The 1,799-nt window shown below is 59.0% G+C and overlaps 1 protein-coding gene across 2 annotated transcripts in view; it reads right to left on the minus strand.

Annotated features, from left to right (window-relative positions):
- LOC108803906 (kelch domain-containing protein 3-like) overlaps positions 1–1,799 on the minus strand; it is a 4,692-nt gene that overhangs the window by 2,541 nt on the left and 352 nt on the right. The window contains exons 2-3 of one of the 2 annotated variants that reach the window (XM_018575697.1): positions 1,536–1,622; positions 951–1,059 (exon numbers count right to left, since the gene is read on the minus strand). In XM_018575697.1, the coding sequence (XP_018431199.1) occupies positions 951–1,059; positions 1,536–1,622 (196 nt within the window). The remainder of the gene's footprint in view (positions 1–950; positions 1,060–1,535; positions 1,623–1,799) is intronic. The other variant, XM_018575698.1, reaches the window with a different exon arrangement.

Raw genomic sequence — 1,799 nt, forward strand, 5'->3', positions numbered from 1 at the left:
CTGCCCACCACCCAATGCCCCCTCACACCCCCATGCCCGTCATCCAATGTCACCTAACACACCCATGCCCACCATCCAATGCCACCCCACACCCATGCCAGTCATCCAATGTCACCTCACACACCCATGCCCGTCATCCAATGTCACCTCACACACCCATGCCCGCCATCCAATGCCACCTCACACACCCATGGCCACCATCCAATGCCACCTCACACACCCATGCCCATCATCCAATGCCACCTCACACACCCATGCCCACCATCCAATGCCACATCACACACCCATGCCCATCATCCAATGCCACCTCAAACCCATGCCCATCATCCAATGCCACCTCAAACCCATCATCCAATGCCACCTCACACACCCATGCCCACCATCCAATGCCACCTCACACACCCATGCCCACCATCCAATGCCACCTCACACACCCATGCCCACCATCCAATGCCACCTCACACCCATGCCAGTCATCCAATGTCACCTCACACACCCATGCCCGCCATCCAATGCCACCTCACACACCCATGCCCGCCATCCAATGCCACCTCACACACCCATGCCCACCATCCAATGCCACCTCACACACCCATGCCCACCATCCAATGCCACCTCACACACCCATGCCCACCATCCAATGCCACCTCACACACCCATGCCCACCATCCAATGCCACCTCACACACCCATGCCCACCATCCAATGCCACCTCACACACCCATGCCCACCATCCAATGCCACCTCACACACCCATGCCCACCATCCAATGCCACCTCACACACCCATGCCCACCATCCAATGCCACCTCACACACCCATGCCCGCCATCCAATGTCACCTCACACACACATGCCCGCCATCCAATGCCACCTCACACACACATGCCCACCATCCAATGCCACCCTAGCCCTGTGACCCCGGACAGTCTTCATTCTCCGGCTGGTCTTACCTGGTGCCTCCGAAGAGCAGAATCTTGTCACCTACAATGCAGCAACACTGTCTGCGCCGGGCACACGGACCTTTCCCCCGGACCTCAACCCGCTGCCAGCGACCCGAATCTGAGAGAGAAACTGCCGGTCACAACGCGCCCCGCGGATCTCTGCACATCCATCGCGTTCATTTACAGCCATTTCCACAAAACGTCTACTGTAACCAACATGGCCGCCGCAACCTCCGAGCCACAACGCGGGCGGGTACCAATATTCTGCCATCAGCCCGGTCCTCAGGAATCACATGACACAACCCGTCCCTGGGGGAGCAGATTAGGGGGGGACGCAGGACTTCCTGTGAATAGTCCCTTCTGGGGACTGCGCGGCTCCACCCACTCCCGCTGCCAGTGAGGAGGAATCCCATCGCGCCCCTGAAATCCCGGCTGACAGCAGAATATGGCGGCCGTGCAACATGCGTTGTGTTATAACTGCACCCAGCGTACGGCAGGAGGAGGACGCAGGAGAGAGAGATACATGGGGGAAGAGGGAGGGCATAGATGACACGGAGTGGGGTAGGACGCACACACACGACACATATCACATACCCGGCGTGTATTTCCACAGATCCTGGAAGTGACGGTTCAGGCGAGCGTTGTATCCCCCGAACACGTAGAGCTCCCCGTGATATGAGACTGAAATGACACAGAACCCTAAATGAAGCGCAGAACATACCGCCCGCCCCGCTACATGTACACATACCGCCTGCCCGCCTCGCTACATGTACACATATCGCCTGCCCGCCCCGCTACATGTACACATACCGCCTGCCCGCCCCGCTACATGTACACACACCGCCCACCCCCCCCGCG

The sequence above is a fragment of the Nanorana parkeri genome, unplaced genomic scaffold, assembly GCF_000935625.1.
Source record: "Nanorana parkeri isolate BGI_ZX_2015 unplaced genomic scaffold, ASM93562v1 scaffold4425, whole genome shotgun sequence".
Taxonomy (NCBI): Eukaryota; Metazoa; Chordata; class Amphibia; order Anura; family Dicroglossidae; genus Nanorana; species Nanorana parkeri.